This window comes from Pelecanus crispus, chromosome W, assembly GCF_030463565.1.
Source record: "Pelecanus crispus isolate bPelCri1 chromosome W, bPelCri1.pri, whole genome shotgun sequence".
In the NCBI taxonomy this organism is placed as follows: domain Eukaryota; kingdom Metazoa; phylum Chordata; class Aves; order Pelecaniformes; family Pelecanidae; genus Pelecanus; species Pelecanus crispus.
Window position 1 is genome coordinate 4,906,105 of NC_134675.1, and position 24,528 is coordinate 4,930,632.

Here is a 24,528-nt window from a genome sequence, read left to right on the forward strand (position 1 = left end):
TAAGACTTCAGATATGTTTCCTTTACACCAGATGCAAAAAGAGCTTAAATATCAGGCTAAGATTTCCCCAACCAAAGGAATGAAAAACATCTCAAGCTTTCTCCAAATGCTCTTGCATCCAAAAAAGCCAACTTCCAACTTAATGCAGCATTGTGATGTGCTGTCTATCTCCAGGAGTTCCCTCTCTGGATCCAAAATTGTTTCAGCAGAAGACACTAGGGTCATTCATTCTTCCAGCAGAACGGTGCACAGTGCATCCTCTGTATCAATCATTATTGAAGCTATCGCCCCATCATTGAACTCGAAAGATGTTCCTCCATCTACAACCATACATGCATCCCAACAACGGGAACGGACACAGACTCTGCAAAAACCCAAAAAATAAGCTTTCACAAAATAGCTTAAAAAAAAATAGGTATTTCACACAAGCACTTATCTGAGCAATGAGACTGGTTCTTGGACATTCCTTTATGTGGGTCAATAAAGGCTTAATCACACAGGAGCATACTTAGAGAAGAATTTAGCATAGTACTAAGCACCAGAATCCCCCAACCTATCGGTACTTTGCTATACAAATAGCAAAGAGTCCAGAGAGAACTGAAGGTCCTGTTCAAATGGAGACTATTACTCCAAGAGTCTGAGAACAGCCTGTAACATAACACTTGATATTGAAAGCTGCAGTTTAGGTGCTTTTTTTTTTTTTTTAAAAAAAGCAAGCTACTGATTATCCCATTTAATAGTGATTTTCTTAGTCTTTCACAGAAAAGTTTTATATTATTTTACAATTCTAGTGTATGGTCTTCATGTTAAGTGGAACATGCAGTTTCAACTAGCAATGCTTGAGATTCAAATAATTTAGATATTAATATAGTCTATTTTGTTACATTAATAATTCACAGAGAGAAGGGAAAGTCACTTCAAACAAAAGTTGAAGGTCAGAATGCTTGCCAGGCAACATCATTAATAGGTATGGCAGTGTATTACCATCAATATTAGAGTTTGACTACTATATATTTAAGCTAATAAATTTAAGCTTAAATTTTATAAGGCAGCTTTTCTACAGATGGACAAGACAGAATAAAGCTACTAACCATATTCTTCATTTACCTTTAAAAGGAAAATTAGCTCAACCACTGGGATTTATCCTTTCAAATATGTAGAAAGTGAAAACACTATTAAACAAAGAATTCTCCAAACGTTTTTCATACTGCTAGATGGGAACTAGTAGTGATGCCAGAGCAGCTGCAAGACTGCAGTCTCGCATGGATGTGCTTGATTGTTCCTGACTTAGGCCTTGGTCTAGACAATCTTCTGATCTCCAAAAATTAATCAACAATTATTCAATGACTTAAATTTTCATGAAGACACATCTTTCACAAATATGGAAAGCTAGAAAGCATGGCCACAGTGTCAAAGCTTAATTGGGCTGTGCATCACTAAAACACAGCCAAGTCTGGACACTGCAGAAGAACATGGAGACATGCTCCACTCCATTTCACTCTGGGCAGCTACTATGTCAAAAGAGATGAAGAACAACAGAGGGGAGATCACTAGTATCAAGAACTAAAAACCAACTGTGACAGGCAGCAAATTCTACTTCAGAAAGGAAAAATGGGCAGATATCCCTCATAGGTATGCAGACATTTGTTGCTCCAGTATAGTTTTTACAGTATATCCCATGCTGAGGACTCCAAATAAGACAAGACTTAGTCCTGTAGGACCCACAGATGAAAATGCAATTATTTGCTCCTATTTTAGCCTCTCCTCTTACAATCTCTTAAGATTTTCTCACCCTTGAGACATCCCAGATCAAAATGACTAAAAAGCAGTAAGCATTTAAAGACATGAGTCATATGCAGTAGGCCTCTAATATCATAATATTTAGCCCCAGTAGACAGAGAAGTCCTTTATTACCAGGTCATAAAATGTTTTTGTAACACTGATGTGGCTCAAAAGGAGTGGAATTTGAGTCTCCTTCCACTCAAAGCAGACCTTACTTGAAAGACAGATTAGGTTGCTTAGGGCCTTGCCCAGTCAAATTTTGAATATCTACAAGGACAGCAATAGCACAATCTCTGGGTAACCTATTCTACTGCCTGACCATCCTTACTGTGAAAAAGTTTTATTTGTATCAGAATCTTACATCCCATAAAATCATGGCTGTTGCTTCATATTCTGCTCTGAAAAAGAGTTTAACTCAGCCTCCTCTGTAACCATCCATTAGGTAGCTGAAGACAGCAACTGGATTCCCCCTGCTTAGTCTTGTCTCCTCCAGGCTAAACAAAAGCAGCCTTTGAGTCTCTCTCATACACCATGTGTTTTGGCCCCCTAATCATCTCAGTGGCCCTTTCCTGAATTCACTCCAGTTTGTCAATGCCCGTGTCTCATACTTGGGGAAATGGCACACACCCAGAACTGGGAACAGTGAGATTATTTTATTCTGTAAGATTGTGCATGGATCAAACATTAAAAAGGCATAACCCAACTTGGAAGCATTTTTTTCCTGTTCTTATGAGAACAATACTCAAGAGCTCCTCAAAACACAAACTGGATGTTGAAACACTTCAAGTGAAACTCCTGGATTACTCATACTTCGACAAATACACGGAATGAAATAACTCTTCAGTGACTGCTGCAGCCAACACTTACTTTGAAGAGAAGCCATGCTGCCAACTACTTGAGAAAACTCTGTTTACAATAGGTTCTCAAATACTGAAAAACATCTTTGGTTCTTCTGGACTACAGAGCAGGGAATCATTGAAATCATTTGTTACTGTAAATAGAGAAATCAGCCATTAGTTTTTCCAGAGAAAATTAGTTATCCTCAGAAACACATATTCTTCCAGAAAAGAGCAGCTTCCCTAACGAGAGGAAATATTGAGTCTTGCCAGATGTTTGATAGCCTTCATCTTCAAAATAATTTTACAGAATATCCCTTTCAGTTCTATTGCATGACTAACACTCACCAGCTCTCTTCCTGTGATTAAGTACTAAGTGTTTCAAACCTTAGGAGAACTGAAATTCTCCTGAACATCTATACATATGAAAATCTAAATAAGTGCTTTCATATTGAGTCAGACATTTTTCACCAAATGTGCCTACTAAATAACATTTGTAAGACAGACTAATATTGTAAGAACACTAAAATACTGGAAACAGTGCTGAGTATTAGAGTACTATCAAAATGAACTGGTCAAAGTTATGATACCTTAAAGAAGTCTTGCCTTTTTCACTAACCTTTTTGTACTAGTTCTGTGTTCAATAGCATATTCAAGCTTCCATGCTTTTTAGCTGTTGAGCCAAGAGAAAGAGCCCCAATTAGGTAGGAGTATCTTTATATAAACTTAGCCAGTAGTGCCACACTGTTCACTCACCAATCTTAAGGATCTCTTCAACAGCTTGATTTGCTACCTTGTTAATATTATAGGACCTAGACAGAGAAGTAGAAGTCTTGTTTGCTAAGCATGCAAGGGGGGGAGGGGGAGGAAACACCATCAAAACACACACACAAAAGCATCTTGCATACAGATGAAGAACTAGGTTCCACAACAGGAATAATAATAATAAAAAAAAAGCTATTAACTGTGAGCTGACATCAATCTCTTCCCAAAAAATGCCTTAAAGTAACTCTTGACTTGACATCTACCTGTGGTTTTGTAAACCTTAATAATCCATTAAGTAAAGTCTTCAGAAAAGCATGATACACAGGGTATAGTCTCCTTATCAATAATCCTCCTGCCTTAAAACCCCAATAATTGGTGATTTAAGTCTGCATTAAAAAAAACCTGAAACATGACAGTTCCATAGACTGTGTGTGTTCTTATCCCTTCTATCCACCTCTTGCTAATTAATTCCTTCTGTTAGTTCTAATTTATGGGACCCGACACTTCTTTATAAATATTATGCCTCCCTGTCCATACCCTAAGGCATGGGCTTGAATCTCACAAGAATCTGTGTATACAGAAAAGGAACAGTTACATCAGACACTTTTGCATTTGCCACATTTGGATGCATGACAAGTCAGCATAAAGCCTCAGTCTGAACCAAGTCTAAACTCCAATAGTCTCCCTCCTGTGCCCAGGATCAAAAGGGATTAGGTACTAATCACAGCCTCCATGCAGCAGTACTGTGAATATCTCAGTTGCCCAGGTCTCAGTAGAGCTTACAATCCTCAGCCCAGCACTTCTGTTGTGGCAGTAAAATACATCAGACTGCAACAGACATCCACTATACATCTAACAGACTACAGAGCTGCTGAGAGTGGTTGTTCAAAGCTCTTCCTCTTACACTCATTGCCTATCTGCAAGCCTGAGCAGATGCTCAGGAAAAATGGAGATGCACAGTCTGAAATTATTCTCTCAACTACATATCCTTTTACACAAGTTTTGACAGCTGAAGGAAGCACTTGGACATTTAAATGCATCTCAGGCTGAGGAGGTCTGAAATCCTAGGAGAGCCCCTAAACCACAGGCTAAGGAAGATCACCCCACTGAGGCTTGGCCTCAGTTTAGAAAAGTCCAGCAGTACACACCGATTACAGCAACAAAGATGGGCAATCCTGGAATTCAGTCCCTGGTTCTGGGATTGCTCAGTACAGAAAGTATAATGAAATTAAATGCATAAGAACAGCTTTGAATTAAGACTGTACATTCCCGAGGTACTGAACACTAGGAAAGTTCCCCTAGCAGTCTGCCAATTTCATCCTTGGCAGCCTCCAGGACCACGTTACACTGACTGAATACAAAATTCTGAATTACAAAGAGTAAAACTCAGTAACCATGGTTACAGCATGAATATTCATTTTTTAATTTCATTAAAAGCTTTGGGTTTAGTGCATCTTAGCTTGCCACGTAAATCCAGGGCCTGTTGTACAACTTTAAACTATAAGCACAGCCAGATTTCCAAATGAAAGAGGCTCTCACTGTACACATCTCGCATCTCAAAACTAAATTGGTTAGACTTACGTGCAGTACTGAAGTTTGTTTAAACTGAAGTTAGGAAAATTTACCCCTTTGATTAAGCTAGCACAGCTCCGCTTAGATATGCCCATCTTTAAGGGGAATATTTTGGCAAAGAAACTGTGCCCTTTCAATTAAGTTTGAAAGAGGCTTGGTAGGAGAATGGACAGTAGATGCACCAGAGAACACTTAATACTGTTTTTCCAAGTACATGTTTTCCCAATTCTTCTTAGAGCTTAGATCTTTATAAAATTTTTCCAAGCTACTTCATCTAAACATTTTAATTTTAGCCAACAAGAGTATTTCAGACACTACCCCCCCCCATCCCAATATGCTCTGCAAGTCAGACAGAGAAGTCTCTTTCCTTTGCCACCTCCAACCATTCATCTCCACATAGGGAATGGAACTCTTTCACCAAAATTACACCTAAGGTAAACTTCTGTCTCAATGCCTCAGCTCCTCATCCTTTCAACTCTTCTTTCCATACCTACAAGTGAGGGGTGCTCTGCTCTTCTCATACACCTGAGACAGCTTTGAACCATACCTACAGTGACAATATTTGGACATAACTGACATGCACTGACTTACCCATATCCCAATAGTCTCAGTATGGACAAAATGCTTAAGCTAGATAGACCTATTTTGCTTATCTGAAACAATATTTTATATCAAAGCAGCAACATGTACTTACCATGCTTTTGATCCTGTTCCAGTACACACATTAAGGCCTGAACTCTTCTGTTTTTCCCAAGGGCCATCATCAACTGATATTTCATAATAGGAGGCCATATAAAGCGAGAATTTAAAACTGGGTTTGCAGGAATTAAAGTTCTCCCTGAATAAGACAGAACACACAGCCTTATCAGGCACAAACATTTTGAGGAGCTAGCTTCAAATCTGGATGACAATTTCACAGGCTTTGTACAGTGTTTCCGATTTGGCAGACACTTTTGATTCACTGTTTTATAGCACTTATTATAATGGACAAAAGTGATTTGCAGAATAAACTTTTAGACAGTTTTTTTGCAGCTACTTTTACGAATTAAATGCCATGCAAAGAACTCGTATACAAAGCAGAGTTTGCTGGACTTATAAATGAAACTACAAATACATTACCTTCCTTGCATAATTGTTGAACTATCGCATAAACTATGTTTATGCTGTGATTCGGTCTCATAAATTTACATCAGGGAACACTAAGAGGTAAGGAATTCCAACATCAGTAAGTAATAGCATGGCTTCAAGCTGAATTCTTTATCACTTGAGTAATTAAAAAAAACCCACTGTGATTCTTCACAAACAGTTTTACAACAGTCAGCAGGCTTAAGTTTCTCTCCAGGGAAAATTCTTCCTAAAACTCAAGTGTAGTAAGTCTTGGGGCACAATCATCATTCTGCATGGTATTATTCATATATCAGGGGGATTCCTAATGTTAGGCCTATGGCAACCAGAAAGTCTCTTTCCATAAGCTTCATAACATCCAGGTGTATATTTATGAACTAAAGTTCTTGATGCTCATAGTGCCTCATCCAAACAGTATGATATAGTCCTCAGATTAATAGATACCCTCTTAGAAAAACACCACATTCACTGTGTTCATCATGACAGGGTTTCACCCTTTTTAGTAAAAGGGGCTTACTGAGCTGTTTCAGGTGATGAAAATTTCAGTCTGAATTGACTAAGAATACACCTCTTGAATATTTGATGTCAAACAGTTTAGACTCTTAGTAACTAAGAGTGTTGTGTGTACTCACTCTTTAGAGGATGGGAAGATTAAAGAACTAGAAGCAAGTTAAGAATACAGATGCACAGCTTGATTCAGTTTAAGAATTTTTGCGAGCTAGGTACGAAAGGTTTTTTTCCCCTTCAATTTCCTTGTTTTCTTAACTGACATGCAGAATAAGCCCTTGGAAAAAGCACATAGAGTCATTTTGTCTTAATATACAGCAGACTTGTGTATTTGAACCTTACAGAAGATTCACCTGTGTGACGTCATTATTTAAGTCTTCAAGAGTAAGGTTCTATTAACACAAAATTTATTACTAGAAATTTGTTCCTACAGGCACTGTGTTCCCCAATACTTCTCAAATATACAGGAACCAAAGACCACAATGTATTTGTGACATTCAGAAGTAGAGGGCTACTGTAAAGTGTTGGAAAGCAGCTTTGTGTTCCTCTATCACTGTACATTAAAGAAACTTTTTAGAATCTTGATAAAATTAGGTTTGTTTCAGTAGAGAGCAAAATTTGTATATCTCAGACTAATTCCTTCTGCCAGTCTGAGGTTGCAGTCCAGATGGAAGATAAAGCACTCATGGAACATTTATACTGTTTCCAGCAGCAATCACAGCATCCCAGGCACTGTACAAACACAAGACTACATTACACTCTAAAGTTTAAAAAAAAAAAAAAAAAAGGAAAGAAAGATAAAGAATAAAGGGAAAAGGGATATAAAATACAAATTACAAATAAAAGTTTGGCCAAGTGCTGACTAAGGATCATATTTTAACTCCTTTCCTACAGCCCCAATCACATTCCCCACATCCTTCTTGTTATAGTTTGGCTAGCAGAAATGCATTGATCTTCAGGACAGAAAGGACAGTTAAAGGTATCCCAGATAATGCAGTACCAGGATTTGATACAAATTGGTTTCTTAAAAAGAAGAAATAAGTGTTGGACATTTTCCCACAATAACAAAGCTTCAGCCAAAGGCAGGATGATACCTTTGCCTCTAATGACAGAGAGGCAGGGAAAGGAGAAGTTATTAGGATTTAAGTTTGGTCATGCCAAAAGCTTATGAAGAGATGCAGGAGAGGATACAGTTTAAGGATGGATATTTAAATCTTCAATCCACTGTAAAGATAGTAATTGAAGGTATTTGATTATGTAAGAACTAGCCAGGAAAGGAATAAAACAATGAAGAAGAAAGCAAACAGCCAGGAATAACGAAAGATGGAAAGGCCAGACAGGAAGGTGGAAAACCAGAAATCACTGCACTTAAATCTCTGAATATACACTTTGTAATCAGCAACAATACAATCAGTGTTATATATTCATGGACCAGAACAGAAATTTGACAGCAAAGACATCCCATCACTGATTGCTCATTGCAATATCATAAAAAGAAATTAAGTCAATTGTTCCTTGCTGCAACAATAAACAATTAAACATACCTGGATGAAAGAGATTCCCCAATGAAAACTTCACTGAGTGCTCTCACTGGTAAAAGATGTGGACCAGAAATGTCAGATCCTGCAGATATTGAATATAACAGTTATAAATCATGGCTCTAAAACCCAAATTTTCAAAAACAATTCACAATTAACAATTTAAAAACTCATTGGAGGACACACTCTACTGCCTGGGTTTGCATTCTAGACCTAGTACTCCATCTTCTTCAAGGACTCACTTTTTCCTTTACTGGAGACTGCCTTATTGACCTTGGTTCAAATACTTGTAATGACACTTATTTTCAGATAATGCTTTCCCCAAAAACTCATGGGCAACCAGACATATTGATGTCTTCTCTTCTGTCACTCTAACCTAGTTAAATTCACTGACAGTGACTTAACAGACATTTCTGATAAAGTTCAAAGAATTAAACTTTATACCACAGGGTAATTAAGGGGGATTAACAAATTGTTCATGTTGACTAAGGACTTATCACTGAGGAAATGCAGGTGTCCTGGTTTCGGCTGGGACAGAGTTAATTTTCTTCCTAGTAGCAGGCATAGTGCTGTGTTTTGGTTTTAGTAGGAGAAGAATGTTGATAACACGCTGATGTTTTTAGTTGTTGCTAAGTATTGCTCATGCTAGTCAAGGACTTTTCAGCTTCCCATGCTCTGCCAGGTGCACAAGAAACTGGGAGGGGGCACAGCCAGAATAGTTGATCCAAACTGACCAAAGGGCTATTCCATACCATATGACGTCATGCTCAGTATAGAAACTGGGGGGGGTTGGCCGGGGAGCAGCGATCGCTGCTCGGGAACTGTCTGGGTATGGGTGGGCGGGTGGTGAGCAATTGCATTGTGCATCACTTGCTTTGTATATAGTTATTATTATATTGTTATTATTATCATTACTATTTTACTTGATTTCAATTATTAAACTGTTCTTATCTCAACCCAGGAGTGTTTCTCACTCTTACTCCTCTGATTCTCTTCCCCCATCCCATCGGGGTAGGGGGAGTGAGCGAGCGGCTGCGTGGTGCTTAGTTGCTGGCTGGGGCTAAACCACGACAGCAGGGCTAGACACAGGTTTAGGACAGAACTGTGTATCTTCAATGCATCATAAAGAAAACAGTTGAAGGTATCTGATGACCAAGGATTTGCCCAGGAAGAGATTCTAGTTTCTCATTTGCTTGCAGGCAGTCTGTGACAGCTTTTTCAATTGTGAGGTGCCAAATTTGAGGTAGGTTACAAATTAAGAAAGCGCACACACACTATTAGTGTGGAGCAGCTAAACGCATGGTAAATTGTTCATATGGTAACCCGAAGTGTCTATAGTAACCCTAATATATACCATTTTAAAAGAGTTCAGGTATTTTGCCAGCAGATAATACTATTTAAAAACATCTCTATAAATTAACTGTTAATTCTGAAAATTAGTTCTAAGTGTACAGTCCAGAATAAACATATAGAAACTAAAAATACTCCCTTATAATCCCCCCCCCCCCCCAAACCCCACAAAAAAACCCAAACACCTTAGTCTGGGTCTTCAGCTAACAAGAACCATCTCTCCCTGCCTCTCAAATATAGCAACCAGACTTCAAATACTTCAACTCTTACAAATCTTTATCTCCTATTCCAAGTTATCATAGCAAAGTGATTATTCTTGTCACAGATTTAACCTACTTTGATGCTGGAATCTTTCATTTATGTGAGCCCTGCTGTGTTGCTCTTGACTTAGCTGCTGTTCATGTAAATCTACAGGGGTAGGGTTAATACCAGTTCCTTCAAGATATAGTCGGATTCTTTGCCGCCACTGCCACCTTAGAGAGGAGGAAGTTGGTATCATTAGCTGAAATATTAATTACAGAATTAGATAGGATCAGAGAGTCTTTACTCTCAAAGCAGAGCATCTTAAGATTAAAAGTTAAATATATTTGAAGTCACATTTCAAGTTTTACAGCTTCCACTATCACTTCTAAATTTAGTAAGTTAATCATACTAAAATGTAAAATACTCTACACTTACCGATTTGCTACCTAATGCTTTTTTAGATGCGTAAAGAGGACACTGGCCAAAAGCAGTCTACAAACATTACATTATACATAACAATCCATCTTTTTAGGCATGTGTTCCTAACTTATGAATTCATGACTGATGCAATGAGTTTGAGAACAAGCTCTCAGAAATTTATACAGCAATACATGCTATATTTTTACCATCTTCTGTTTGTATTTGCAAATGTCCAGAAAAGCAGCTCTATCTACCTCTTTATACATAAGGGCAGCTGCAAGTATCCTCTAATTTTAAGAATCACTCCTGGCCTAGGAACTTTAGGATGCTTAAGAGGAGTTCAATTAAGAGAGAGAAGGATATAAAAGGCATTCTTCCTTAAGCTGTTACATCATTCAGATTTTTTGATTTTTTTTTCCCCCTAGAGAAGATATCAATTCCTTTTTCTTCTTACAATTTAGATATTATATAAAAAAAATAGTAATAATATTTTTGATTAAGAACGCAAATCACAAGGAAGTGTTTTGAGCACATCTTTTCCCAGTTCACACTGTTGATATCCAGGTGACAGTAACCAGCTTACATGTTTCCCAAAATTACAGCAAGACAGACTTACACTTTATATGAATACATTATTAGTTTTCCCTCATTGTCACTAGCTTCCTTACAATACTCATGTCAAAACCCCTATAAAATTAGAAAATGGGACTGTACCCCTATTATACCCCTATTCTGAGATCCTGTTATACTGTTTACGATCAAAAAAAGAAACGTGGGTAGTCTGATATAGTTTGTCCTTTATAAATCAATGATGTTGGTGGTTTCATTGGACGAGATAAGTGCTTACACAGATTGTTGCACTAAAGTGGCTGACACACTTCATGGATAAGGACAAGGAGAAAAGATAATCCCCTTTTTCCACTCTCTAGCACCTCACCATCCTTCTGGAACTCTGAGCTACCAAAAGCTCTTTCAGACAGGCTGATCCAGTTACCCACCCATTTTAAAGTTTCCGTAGGCCCAAATAAATCTGAGAATTGCCAAGTCAAACACCCATTCATGTCCTTGCTTAGGAATATCAGTTACTATTCTGAAAAAATAAGCAGGAAGATCTTTTCTGTTTCACTCTGGTGAGGCTTCAGCTCCATAACAGGCAACAACAGGAGTGTCAGCAACAACAATATAACATAACATCCAACAAAACATTAAAAGTGACTAGAGTATCAAGGGGGGTTACCTGCATCAGCACTACCAGCTTTACCTAAATGACTTAGCATGATGGAGAGTTAAAATCTGGTTTTTAAGTCTCAGAATATTTGATTTGAAGGTACCTTTTCATTTAGTAATACCTATTGAAACCCCTTCAGTTATTTATAATCAGTACTGATGACTGCTTTCACCTTATTCTAGAAATTTTCTATGGCACAAATACAGTTACACTTCAAGCTACAAATTAAATATCCTAGAAGTATAAACAAAAAAACAATTGCAATATATTTTCATGTGAATTACTTCTTTCTGTTTGATGGTTTGCCATCATAAAAGTATCCTGGAATGTTAATACACCACAGAATGATGTCTCTAAGAATTATTGAAAAAACTCTTTCCTAGTCTGTCCTTTAAAATTCAGATTGCTTCCTTCTCAATTCAAGGGAAATTCTTCTATTTTAAGAATATCTAGTATTGAAAACATCAAGCTATCTTCAGCATAAAGAAAAGCTTTGCCTAACATTAATCTCGTAACAAAATTTCAGCCACTCTACCATAATCACCAAAACCCCAGATGCATCACACTGACCATTTCCTAACTCTATAGCCTTCATTAGCTTATAGAATGCTTTGGGTTGGAAGGGACCTTTAGAGGTCATCTAGCCCAACCCACCTGCAGTGAGCAGGGACAGCTTTAACTAGATCAGGTTGCTCAGAGCCCCGTCCAACCTGACCTTGAATGATGCCAGGGATGGGGCCTCTACCACCTCTCTGGGCAACCTGTTCCAGTGCTTCACCACCCTCATTGTAAAAAATTTCTTTCTTATGTCTAGTCTATATCTATTCTTCTTTAATTTAAATCCGTTATTCCTTGTCCTGTCACAACAGGCCTTGCTAAAAAGATTGCCCCCATCTTTCCTGTAGGCCCCCTTTAAGTACTGGAAGGCCGCAATAAGGTCTCCCTGCAGCCTTCTCTTCTCCAGGCTGAACAACCCCAACTCTCTCAGCCTGGCCTCATAGGAGAGGTGCTCCAGCCCTCGGATCATTTTGGTGGCCCTCTTCTGGACCTGCTCCAACAGGTCCATGTCCTTCTTGGGCTGAGGGCTCCAGAGCTGGATGCAGTACTCCAGATGAGGTCTCACCAGAGCAGAGTAGAGGGGCAGAATCACCTCCCTCGACCTGCTGGCCACGCTTCTTTTGATGCAGCCCAGGATACGGTTGGCTTTCTGGGCTGCAAGCGCACATTGTTGGCTCATGTCCAGCTTTTCATCCACCAGTACCCCCAAGTCCTTCTCCACAGGGCTGCTCTCAATCCCTTCATCCCCCAGCCTGTACTGATATCGGAGGTTGCCCCGTCCCAGGTGCAGGACCTTGCACTTGGCCTTGTTGAACCTCATGAGGTTCACACAGGCCCACCTCTCCAGCTTGTCCAGGTCCCTCTGGATGACATCTCGTCCTCCTGGTGTGTCAACCGCACCACTCAGCTTGGTGTCGTCTGCAAACTTGCTGAGGGTGCACTCAATCCCACTGTCTGTGTCATTGATGAAGATGTTAAACAGCACCGGTCCCAGTACGGACTCGTGAGGGACTCCACTTGTCACCGGTCTCCATGTGGACATCGAGCCGTTGACCACGACCCTTTGGATGCGACCATCCAGCCAATTCCTCATCCACCAAACAGTCCACCCATCAAACCCATATCTCTCCAATTTAGAGAGAAGGATGTTGCGGGGGACTGTGTCAAAGGCTTTACAGAAGTCCAAGTAGATGACATCCATTGCTTTTCCCTTGTCCACTGATGCAGTCACTCCTTCATAGAAAGCCACTAGGTTGGTCAGGCAGGACTTGCCCTTGGTGAAGCCGTGCTGGCTGTCTCGAATCACCTCCCTGTCCTCCATGTGCTTGAGCATATCTTCTAGGAGGATCTGTTCCATGATCTTCCCAGGCACAGAGGTGAGGCTGACAGGTCAGTAGTTCCCAGGGTCTTCCTTTCTTCCCTTTTTAACAATGGGCACAACATTCCCCTTCTTCCAGTCAGCAGGGACGTTACCTGACTGCCATGACTTTTCAAATATCACGGAGAGAGGCTTGGCAACTACAGCAGCCAATTCCCTCAGGAATGAGGGAATGTCTGTCTGAGGAGAAGGATTTGGAAAGTTAGAAAAACAAAACAGGTTCTTTATTTAAAAAGTACTAAATACTGCATCTTTTGAGGATCTGATGAGAAACATGTAGTTTGAAAAGTCCACCTCTTATTCATGACTATTCTGGTCTTTATTACATTTATCACAATGCCTGAAGAAGCAAAGAAAAAGGTGAAAGGTGAACATGGTGAAAGCAGCAGGCTTGGGAAAAGACCTGTGCAGCAGCACTGTGAATGCATGTGAGTAGGACAAATCTGCATTTTGCAAGTCCAGGGGAAAAATGAAATAATCGATCCTGAGCTACTTTTTAATATTGTAAGCAAGCTATCTGGAAATACTGGGGTTTTTTTAATATCATTATTAATACCTGCCTTTTTAGGTGTTATCTTTCACACACAGTACTTCTACACTGAATGCTTCATTTATGCACATTTTTCTAATTACCTTGTGCCCGTTCTTTCCCTGGGGGAAGTTACAGCTTCTCCCTGTGGGGAAAGATTGAAGCAGCAGCTTTTTACCTCTCAGTGCAGCACTCTTCTACAGTGCTTTGCTAAATATGAGAGTCTTAGGAAATCAGACTAGCTAAAGCCATTCAGCCCTTCCCTACTCTTGTATAATAATACAAAAGCTCCATCCAGTCTTTACTGACGGGTAGGAGGATTTTTTATCTACTGATTAACTTAGCCTTGAAGGAAACTACCACAAACCAGATTACTGGGAGAGTAATTAAACATAACTAATTCCCTTGCTAACCAGAAAATGCCTCATTCTGTATAACCATTAACTTTTGGATTGTACAAAGCAGTAGATAATACAAGATCCTGGAGACCAAAAGGGATATAAGAGATTTTGAAAATTTACAGCTCTGTTCTGAATGGTATCTCTTTTATAACTTATTTGACCATTGAGCTGCTCCTCTAGGATTCTGTGCTTCACACATTACCCATTTATATTGAACCGTTTTGATCTTTGTTTGAAAAACAAATCATCTTCAACCTCTAAGGCAAGCTTGAACATGGAGCAGTATTTTACCCTGAGTCCATGCGATTATCATGTTATGGCCTTTTGAATTAATGCCCACAGCAAGCATTATAAGCATAAAATATGAAAATATATATTTTAAAATGTAAATTCAAAACAGTATATGATATCTTAATGTTCTGGAAGCAGAGCTAAGGCACAGAACATGAAGTGATTCATCCAGGGTTCCCAAAAGGAAGTCTGACAGACTATCTGAAGGGTACACAGATCATCTGACACCCCATTCTGTATGTGGAAAAAGGTTTAAACTTTCCATAACACATAAAATAGAGTTTATGGAATGTTACTTACAGTTTGCATCTTACTCTGTAGATGGACCTACTTACAAAATGTTCAATAGACACTACTTAACCTCTCCCTTACTACACCTTTTGATATGAACATACACCTGATACGTAGGAACAAGACACAAGTATCTGTCAAATAACACTTTACTTACTTTGAAATATATTCACAATTTGTGACATGACGTGTTCATGCCCCATCTTCAATGACTTCAGAGCAATACACCCAGTGTATTAATGGACAGATTAGTTCATACAGAATTAAATTAATAAGCATAGGCATTTTAGTCTGGTATTCTTATAGGATACGAGTATGGTGCAGGGGTGAATTCCCACTTTAATAACTTTTTAAACCCTTGTCTGACCACAACAAAATTTGTTTTAAGCACAGAGTACTTAAAAATTCCTCCTGGAAACGGACACCTCAGTACTGCCTGCAGCAAGGAAAATGCTTCAGAGTAATACCCATTTTAGACACCAATGAGTTACAATCCATGAGGTAAATTTCAAGACACAAATCCATAGAAAACCAGGCATCCTTAGCTTTACATTCTTCAAGTTATATAATGGACTTTAAAAAAACCCTATATAATAAACTTAAAATTATCTATTCTGTGTTACAAAACAATGTAACTGGAAAAATTTCTATGTAAAAACTAAATTATTCCTAAGTCATTACACTAGCTGCAAAACTGGTAATGCGTGACCGTACCAGCAGCTTTACATAAGAAGTTCTCCAAATGTAGCTTTTTTTTCATCCAAAAGAATTTATATATTGCTTCTAGTGCAGTTACAATCTAGGACAACTGTTCATTTCTACTCCTTATTAAAGTCTGTAATGACTTCTTGTGATTATTTAATTAATAACTAGTTTTATGATTAACTAATCCAATCATTTACATTCTCTAGATTTTCTTTATATGCCCCTAAGTACTGATACCTGAAAATGATAATGCTATCTTTGTGTTAAAAATTATAATCAGTGTTAGTTGCATTCACAGAGGAGGTAAACAGACCATCATGGTAACGTTTCACAAAACTGAGTCCTCAAATTTTGAGCCCAGCTGACCATAGCTGTTAGTTCTGATTATTCAGAGGAAAACTCCAGACTAACACTTCGAGAACATGTCACTCGTTCAAGACATCAAAATCTTACAAGGCAGGTAGATGAATACATTAGCAGGTATATTCTGATTGAATTTCTGATCCCGGCTTCTATCCATGTGTGCTTGCATTTTGCTTGCAACATAAGTACCCTCATCAGCGATTACATAGTTGGGTCATATAATTTGCTTCATAAATTCCAAAATAGAGGAGGATTCTTCAGAAAAAAAACAAAATAAATGCAGTTATTCTTATGAATACAAATTATTGATTTTTTTTCACACAAAACCAATGAGAAGGGGCAAGCTTTCATGTCTGCACTTTCATTAGAATATGTTTAGTTAACAGAAATTTACTTTTCTACTTTTCTTCCCAGTCTTTGTTTATGCAAAGCAAACTACACCATCTAACACAACTGACTTCAACATTTCAGAAGAAATTTGTATATGCACAAACAACTGCACACATTGTTTTGTAAGAATGAATTTAGTGTTTGTGAAAGATGACTCTGTGTGGAGTAATTGCTGGAGGTGACTTGGACAATAGACTTACTTTTATGTCTTTTGATGCATCTGTATTGTCCAAAGCTTTGGTATTTGCATGTGCCTTGCAGTCAGTGAATTTATCACCGGTAATCCAAAGAACCTGTGTGTCTGTTGCTTTAATAAATTGCTTTGATGTATTGGTCTAGCCGTGATAGTGGTCATTGAACGCGACCAGATGCTTTAAGTGTGGCTGTGATAGTTCATGCAGCACAACTAGATGAAAGGTGCCTACGTTATTTGTGAATCTGTAATCGTGATAGTTCAGTGCACTGAACGCGACCGGACTTATAACGATAAATTGGGTACCTTCCAAAGCCTCTCTTGACACAACACTCTGGAATCTGAATTCCACTTTTTAGACAGACAACTGCTGTAAAACAGGCAATGTTTGGTTTTTTTCTAGATTTTCCTGCCAGCATGCTCCAGTGTTATGTCCTCTAAAACCCATTTAGGGAAAAGAGGATGCTCTTTCCCTCCCTGTCCATTTTGTACAGACTGTCAGTAGCATTGAAAGCTACTGCAAATGTGCTAAAGGTTTTCCATGTATTCATTCATTCAATAGAGACATTACCATACAACTTCATACAATTTGCCAAAACTAATTCAGAGGTCACTAAAGATCATGACATAAAAAAATGAGTGACAAGATTTAGGAAGAGACAAAGATTTTTGATGTGAACACCTCCAGAACATAAAATAAGCCATTTAGCTATCCTATCCAAGTAAATTTTGCCAGAAATTCATAATCTTAGTGGCAAATATCTGCATATGTAACAAATAGGAATTGTTAGTTTTCCCTCCTTTTGAAAATTATTCCTGTACTAATACCTAAGAGCTTCCAGCTCTGTATCCCTTATGTATATAAATTAATCATTGGGATTTATTAGATATTTTGTATGCAAAAGGCATGTTCTGTAAATAAATAACAAACATTCATCTGAAAAAACACAGAAGAACAGATTGCTCCACAAACAGCAAAATTAGTGATGTATAGTTTCATATGGATTTGGGTCACATCCCTACACCACTCTTCAGGCCACAATAATCCCAGGTATCCATCCTTCCATGGTTTTCCTCTCTCCTCCCCTCCCAGCAAATGCTGCAGCTTGTTCAGAACCAGGAAAGCGCCACTCAGCCCCACAAGGCTCACAGAAAATACCAAGCTTACCCTGAAGCTTTTTCCTCAAAGGATACCTTCCTCTGAGTTCTGTCACTCAACAACTGCCAATTTTCATGAAGAACTTAAATTGTCTTTAAGCTTTCTACCTTCCATCAATTTTTTCTGAAACTGAACATTGGGCTCAAAGTGGGTCTGACAGATGGATGGAGTACTCAATTGTTTAAACCTTGTTTCCTTAGGAAAACAGGCTCAAAATACTGTGGCATGGAAGGAACTGTCTATAGGAAGCTCTAACTAGGACACAAAGTAAGACAACTAGTTAGACGGAAATTAAAGCTGTAAGAAAATTGTTTATTGTTTGGGCATAGAAATTCTTGCTCCAGCTGTCATAAAATGACAAACTTTACATTTTCAAAACCAAGTTAATATATTACATATTAGCATACCTTTAGTCTTGAGAAACAATCAATTTTAGTGTAATGAGACTAGATGGAATAAATAAAGTATTAGGTTCTCAAGAGTAAAAATTCATAGCATAAATGTCTGCACATATATGTATTTATGTCTTCTATTACCACAGTATCCAAACTCTTCAAAATAGTTAAACATCTCTTTTCCTCTTCAGCTTTTAGGAAATGTAGCTTCACGTTTAAATGTGTGTGTGTTTGTGCGTATACTTGTGTATGTATGTAATGATCTTGAGAAAAGGCAGATCAAAAGAGAGTTTGTTTATTTGTGGCTGATAATAAGCCTTGTTCCTTATGCTGTGGGAGCAAATTACAAAGTTTAAGTCCTGTGTCTGCAAAAGTTCTGTTGCGCCTGCTCTGGAACGCCCCTTCATTTGCCAAGGATTTTACAGCTGTAGTAGAATTTAGAGGTAGTAGGATTTAGAAGGATATCATGAAACTCAGGTGCTTAAATCCTATTTCATGGAAGGCTTTGATTATCAGGACAGACTTTGAAATCAAACTTTGCATTCAGTGCATAACCAGCTGAACTCCAGGGCAAAGTTATCACCATGACCTGTTACTAAATACATAGAGCTGTTGTGTTTTACAGCTGCTGAAGTTTTTATAACATGGAGCTTTGTTCCTGAGTATGAGTTGCAGCAATGAAATATGAAGGTCAGTGATGCAAATATTGTTGTGGTCAGGAGTGAGGCTGATAGAAAAGGACACAATGTACAGCTAGTCATGGAAAGAACATTTTTATTATCAGCAGACTGAAAAGTCAAGGAGAATCCCAGTGCTTCAGTATTTGAGACATGCTCTATTTTGAAGCATTTCCCTTTTCCTGAAGGCAAAAATCCAGTCCCACTTAAGCTTACTGTCATCCAGATGCTAAATCAATGTCAGACAAGTGCTAATTTTGGCAGGCTATTTAAGATTCAGAGTAATCCAGATACTAGTTCAGCTTCATCTGGATGCTAATCTTGACGGGGTACTGAGAATTCAGGAAGAAGCTGGAATTCTTCCAACTTCATACATACGTTCAGATGGGAAGACTAAATTGTAATTTGACTCTTCAGGCGTGATGCAGCTTTTAAGGTTGAGAAATCGTTACAACTATCTTAATTAAAAGGACTTCAGATATTTCAGAACATTTATTCAGCTCTGAGGATGACAAGGAAGTAATATTTGGTAACCAACAATATACAAAGCAGCAGAGAGTTGCAGCAGAATGACTACAGACATATTTTCTTTATCTGTTGACAGAATGAATAGAAAGCACAGAGCATTAAGTAGTGTCTGTACTGTGCATAGGCTTATGAAGGATCCAGTAAATCTTAATTCACAGGTGGCATTAGAGAGAATTGATTTTTCTAATTCCTCATGAGAATGGTTAGGTAGTAGGCAGTAGTTTGTGGAATCACTTTTACAGAGTGATTGGATCTTTGGCACTGTTTGGTTTATTGCACATATTAGGACGTGTAACATTCATCTCATTACAAGGAATGATGCTGTTTAGGGATAGCTACAGCTAATAATAAAGCAGAAGTAATCACAGATAATCTGACACATTTTTATGCAGATATCCAGTTATATTATGTGTGCATTTATTTGTGTCTATCAAATGGACAATTAACAGTGCAAGTGCTTGTTTTGTGCAAGTGAAAAGGTGTTCATGAGTGCAAGTAGATACACTTTTAGATTTTAAAGCTCAGATGCCCCCTAGAACTACTGGCATACAGTTCTTCATGATGAATTCTCCTGGTGCTCATGGGTATAAAAGCAGATCTTGGTTCTTTGCCCTTTAACAAAATTCTACAACCAGTCTACAACTCCACATATTTTCAAAACAAGCAAAGACTTGTTTAGTTATGAAGGGTGGTTTCTATAGGCCTTGGTCATGCTAACCTGCCACTCACAATTCTGCTTGTATGTACTTACAAACAGGATGCTGAGTGTTATCACACAATTTTAAATAAATGTTTTCAGTGAAGCCCAATTTAAAGCTTTCCAAATGTATATTTTAAATAACAGACAAAAATTATCAAACATCTCTTCAGGTATATTATTCATTCATGGTTATGTGGTTTTATCCATCAATATGATGAATAAACATTGATTCCCTATAAAATTCCTTACTTCAATAATGCATCTAAATATATTTAATTCTAAAATCTGAAGCCTTTGTAACACTTCTTGAATATTGAAAGCCATCATGTCACTCCCATCTCAGTGCAAAGCAGGCCAACTGGAATCCTAAAAGGTGCATCTCAAGTTCTTTCCCAAAGCATTAAACTTAAGCTGTTCCTAAAATTAATCTTTTCTTAAAAGTCATAAAGCAAAATACATCTGATTCCCTCCCTCCAGGGACTGATGAGCCAGCTTAGACATTTTGGGAAGATGAGTTCCCAGCCATGCTGTTGTAACCTCTGGTAGGTGTCATGAGCAGACTACAGGCTGCCTGTGGTTCCATCTAGAGTGATCTGAAACAGAATTTTAAAAATCTTGCTCATTTGAGTGTATTCATGTTTTGAAAGAAACCAGCATTTCATAATACCAAAGCAGTAGGTTATAGTTTGGATATGATCAGTTCCTGGTTTAGGTAAATATCTAACTAGATAACACAGGATTATTCACAAATATTTTAACGTGTGAATAGAGAATAAAGACTCTGACTCCCTATGTCAATAAAGACAAGCACATAAGCACTAAGGATTCAGATGTCTAGATCGGACAATGTGTCTGGGATGTAAATCATCTTGCTCTATAAGGGGAACACTGTCTTAAGTAATTTGATGTTTTTAACACTTCATAATAGATGCTCAGTAAACTGTGAGAAATCCAACATATCTTCAAATAACTCATTGGTCATGATAAAGTACCCAGGGGTGGTTTTGGTGGGTAATCTCTATGACTAGGACTAAGCTGCAAAAAGTAGATATTGCAGACTAATGTCAAATACATAATATCACTATCTCAGTATCTGCTTAAAAATTGCTGCTACCGTCTGGCCACTGCTAAACACTTACTAAAAGTTTTAAACATCTTACAGGTAAACTGAAAGGCCTTGCATTTGTCAGAATATTAAATCTGATTTCCACCCCTCTCTTTCCTGACATGTCAGCTTTTAAAGCCAATCAGAGAGTTGTCTTTTCTACTCTGCTTTAGATGTTACTCATATCCACTGCAAAGAATACAGAAACTTGGACTCCAACAAAGAAGTTAATTCTTAACTTTTCCTCAGTTTTAATCATTATCAAGTATATGTGTGTGTTAGATTTACGATTTGCAATCTTAACTTTAACACTTGGTAAGAATTTAACTTAAATTGACAAGAAGTGTCAAAAAAAGACAGCAGTTTTTCAGGAGTTCCTATGGTGCTGCTGATCAGTAGTTCCCGAAAAGGTCAGGAAACGGAATTGGTGGTGGTTTCCTGGGACATGGACAGCTGCAGCAACTGCAGAGGACTAACAAACCATTTTCATTCATCTCTCTACAGAACCAAGAAGAAGAGGTGGAAGAGGAGGGAAAGTAAGAGGGACATTTGCAGGCAGCAGCAATCCCTGCTGTTGAGTCTCTCTGCATTTTGGTTTTTGTACATAAATGTCAGTAGTTACACCTTGATTGCTAATTCAAAGCAAATATAAAAAAAATCTTTTCTTAGCAATGAGCAGGTCTGGCTGCAATGTTCACTATTTTTTAGCATGTATATGGAGTTTAATAAAGTCGTTTGTTTGAATACTTGTTGTCAAGTTATCTGTGAGAAAACAGCTATGCCAAAAAAATTTTACTGAAGTATTTTAAAGCATCAGACACTTTATGCAGATCAGAAGAATGACACTTACACCTCCCTGCAATCTCGGGAGAACAGTAAGCACCTAGTTGCATTTAAATTAGTATTTAACTTGTCAAATAAGTCAACATTTACCACAGTTGTGATATACAGAATCAATCAGGCACAGAATACCCCAAGCAGATTAGCAATTCCTCTTTAAAAAAAGAAAAAAAATACGCTTTTAAGTCTTGTTACTTGTCAGCACTGAAACACTGCATAGCATTTCTCTATCCATCTACTTCACAAGAGAAAGCCACTCACCTATCTTTTCCTAGATATTCTGCAGGTGACAGAAGGTAAATGGATTTGGAATATTGATACCAACTGATTCTGAAGGCAGTACCATCATCCCTTTAGCTTTTCTAATATGTGTATTACCATCATTCTGAATCTGCTAAAAATCCAGCATGCTGTGTGGCTCCATGTTGTCCTCACAGGGCACCATCACAGCATTAATTGTGACAGAAAAGGACAGGCTGGCTCTTCCAAAATCACAGTGAACATCTACCCGCTAATGATGCTGCTCTTGTTGATAAGGATTAAGAATCTAAGCTGTCTGTGCATGTAAAATCCCTTATCTCCTCAGAACTCTGGCATTGTGCATCCCAAATTTTGTGTGCAGGAACCTTTATCTGTGGCCCATCAGGCCCTGAAGAAGACTGGAATAGACTCCTTTGCAGTTAACATGTTCTCTGCCCTCTTTGGGTGGGAGGGGGAAAGGAGGCAACATCACAAATGTGTTATTTGTGGCCCTAGAAATTTTGGAATGTCATTCTCTCATTAATAACTGGTCTCAGGTATATTTCTGATGCTCACAACTTCCAGGTAAATAACTCTCATCAACTATCAGCAAGCAGTATTAATACCCACAAGATAACCTGCCGACACTAAGCTGGTTAGCCACAGACCTATAGCATTCTCATGAGCCAGTTTCCAGAGAGAGGTAATAGCCCACTTTTGCACCAGTATGAGCTTTTTCAGTCATATACAGAGGCAAGGGCATGGGGCAATGTCCTAGTCCAAAGAAGTCAGCTTCCTCATGCAGAAAATCTAAAGTCCATGCTGGTCAACCCCTGCCTGCACAAAGCTAGTTGTTCATGCCAGAAATTCTGGCATGTGCACAGAAGTAGAGCATCAGTTGCAGCATTCACCATGTCTTCCAAATCAGTCCTGTATGGTTTTCTTCATGCCTCCTGTGTCCAATATGTGGACATATTTTGGTAATTCCTGAGTTTCTCTGCATCTGTATGGGGCGGCTATGCAATCAGAAGAGAGTTCTCCAAAGGGACACAAAGATGACTGTAAACATTCAAAACTGGGACATATTTTGAACTGACAAAGCTGCATGAGATGGCAAACCAAAATAGTTTCTGGCTTGGGGGGTTGCTAATGAGAAACAAACTGTCCCACAGAGATCAATTCCTGGCAGGAGTCCGTTCCTTATGGCGTACAGAGCTCATGTCAGCACACACAAATCCTGGCACTACACACAAATACCAGTGAGCACTGTGTGGATGTAGATAGCACAGGCTTAGTACCATGTTAGACGTAGGACAAAAGGGCATGCCATAGGCCAAGTGACAAAATGGTGTAGAAATATAATAAACAAACTTACCGTGTTGTTTTAGAGCTAGAAAGATTCATCGTAGTAGATGACCTCACTGCTGTTTTGGAACTTATTGAATTATCAGCTGAGGAATAAGAGCTGTCTTCAGATAGCTAGGAGTATATAAAACCAGGTTAATTAATTAGTCCAAGCTTATTTTCTGCTATAAACAGGTCTGCTAGAAATCCAGAGTCACTGAGATATATATGTGGTAGTTGGCAGAGCTTCCTCCAACTGTGTACTAAGCCAGTGCCCTTAATCAATATGCCAAAATGTTACTTTCTAAATAAACAAAATCCAAAAGACCCCCAAACTTGATTTACCCACAGAACCCTGGTATCTGAAAGTTGAGACAGCCTGAAGAGATGTTTTTTCAAACACAGCACAAGTTTAACAGTTCCCACCATAGTCAGTGATCCATCAATTACACTGAAACTGATATGGGAACTTCCTTGAAAATCATGCAGTAAAATAATTAACTGCTTTAAAACAGCATTGTTTTTTTAATTTGATTGAGTGCCAAACATATATTAGCCAGTAAAATTACTTTTCTTTTTACCTGAACATGTGCTTCTTTCTTAGTCACTAGAGATACTACAGGATTTTCAGGACAGGTCAGGGCTTGTGGGGATTGTAAAATAGCAGGTCTAATGACATTCCACAATTGACTGTGACAAGGATCCTTGCAAAATACAAAGACAAAATATTTAAACAGAGACTTTTTCTTCACATCTAATTCATACCTATGTGTCTTGCCTCTTTAACTGAAAGCTTCAAAGCATATTTAAATAACATTTATTGTTGTTTACTTGTTACATATTCTGAAAAATTTTAATCCCTTCTAAAATACACAACTCTGCAGTGACACCAACCCCTGTTATCCTATCAGAATAAAAGGATAATGCATTATATATAAAAATATATATTTATAAAATATATTTATAGTTATATATTTATATTTATACTTATATTTGCTGCTTTGTGTTAGATCTGTCTTCTGGTATTTCAAATTTAATCCTGCACTTGCAGATGCCAAAAGAGTTCTTCATTGCC

At 38.2% G+C, this 24,528-nt stretch overlaps 1 protein-coding gene across 1 annotated transcript; it reads right to left on the reverse strand.

The window, feature by feature from the left end:
* Window positions 1-225: 225 nt before the first annotated feature.
* On the reverse strand, window positions 226-23,513 carry LOC104030829 (NAD kinase 2, mitochondrial). Its single transcript, XM_075725753.1, is given in 8 exon segments — window positions 226-364; window positions 2,650-2,773; window positions 3,238-3,291; window positions 3,375-3,430; window positions 5,650-5,793; window positions 8,132-8,210; window positions 9,812-9,948; window positions 23,485-23,513. Coding segments are annotated over 8 exon segments (762 nt in total).
* Between the last annotated feature and the right edge of the window lie 1,015 nt (window positions 23,514-24,528).